General features: G+C 36.4%; 1 protein-coding gene across 1 annotated transcript; it reads left to right on the top strand.

Annotated features, from left to right (window-relative positions):
* Positions 1-44: 44 nt before the first annotated feature.
* On the top strand, positions 45-557 carry LOC107081572 (TBC1 domain family member 7-like; the record flags this gene model as incomplete). Its single annotated transcript, XM_015369731.1, has 2 exons — positions 45-190; positions 377-557. Coding segments are annotated over 2 exons (312 nt in total), but the record flags the coding sequence as incomplete, so codon positions are not given.
* Between the last annotated feature and the right edge of the window lie 496 nt (positions 558-1053).

Raw genomic sequence — 1053 nt, 5'->3', positions numbered from 1 at the left:
AGTTTTAAGTTATTTTTGAATCTGTCGGGGTTATTCCGTTGCAGCCCAAGAGCTTGGAGCATTATCTTAGTCAGGAGGAACCTCGGCTGCTCGTCCATCTGAGGAGCATTGGGGCTCTGCCTCTGCTGCCTTACAGCCTGTGGTTCAAGCGCTGCTTTGCTGGCTGCCTGCCTGAATCCAGCCTGCAGAGGTCAGTACAGTCACATATTGTTTGAATTCCTTTTTTGCCTGGTATAAAAAACAATTAACATTTTCAGTTGCTTCTCTCTTTGCTCTGTTGATCTGGACCACTTTTTATAAACCCTGAAGAGTTGTTGATGTTAAAGGTTGTCACCTGATTTTCTTTCTGACGCCTCAAATGTTTTCTTTTGTTAAGGGTGTGGGACAAAGTGATCAGTGGCTCCTGTAAGATCCTGGTTTTTGTAGCCCTGGAGATCTTGCTCAGCTATAAAATCATGTTGATGGGCAACACCCGACCGGAGGGAGTGGTTAAGTTCCTGTGTAATGTGAGTAAAATAATAGATATATGCTGTTGGTATTAAATGGGAAATCTAAAGACTCTTTTCTTCATCAAAAACGTAATCTCTGTAACAATTCATTGTAGTTTCATAATGAAGATTCATGATTTAAGAACAGTTTGGACTTGAGAAAAAGAAATAAATTGGAAGAATTCCCATTATGTTGATACTGTGAATGTGAAAAGAGAGCACCTTTTTTATTTAGGCATTTAACAGTTTGGCTGCTTTATCTTTAAGAATGTTGCTAAAATGATTTTTTGAAAATGGATGAGCACTAAATGTCAACTCTGAGAAGAAGAATCCAACCAATCACTGACTAAATGTAATCAGTTTCTAGTTTTCATTTTAGTTCTCTGAGTATAAATAAAAAAATATACATATGTAGGATGATCAGAGAGTTTAGGAACTTTCAATAAAAAAAAAAAATGCATTTTTTTCTGTTTGACCATGTGAGCAAAATAAGGCAAGTAGCCAATTTCAAATTTTTTTTGAAGGGAAATGTGCAACATTATAATTGTTTTTTTGGATATTAATG

Source organism: Cyprinodon variegatus, unplaced genomic scaffold (genome assembly GCF_000732505.1).
Source record: "Cyprinodon variegatus isolate N-32 unplaced genomic scaffold, C_variegatus-1.0 Scaffold7487, whole genome shotgun sequence".
Lineage (NCBI taxonomy): Eukaryota > Metazoa > Chordata > Actinopteri > Cyprinodontiformes > Cyprinodontidae > Cyprinodon > Cyprinodon variegatus.
This window is presented reverse-complemented; position numbering and strand designations above follow the sequence as displayed.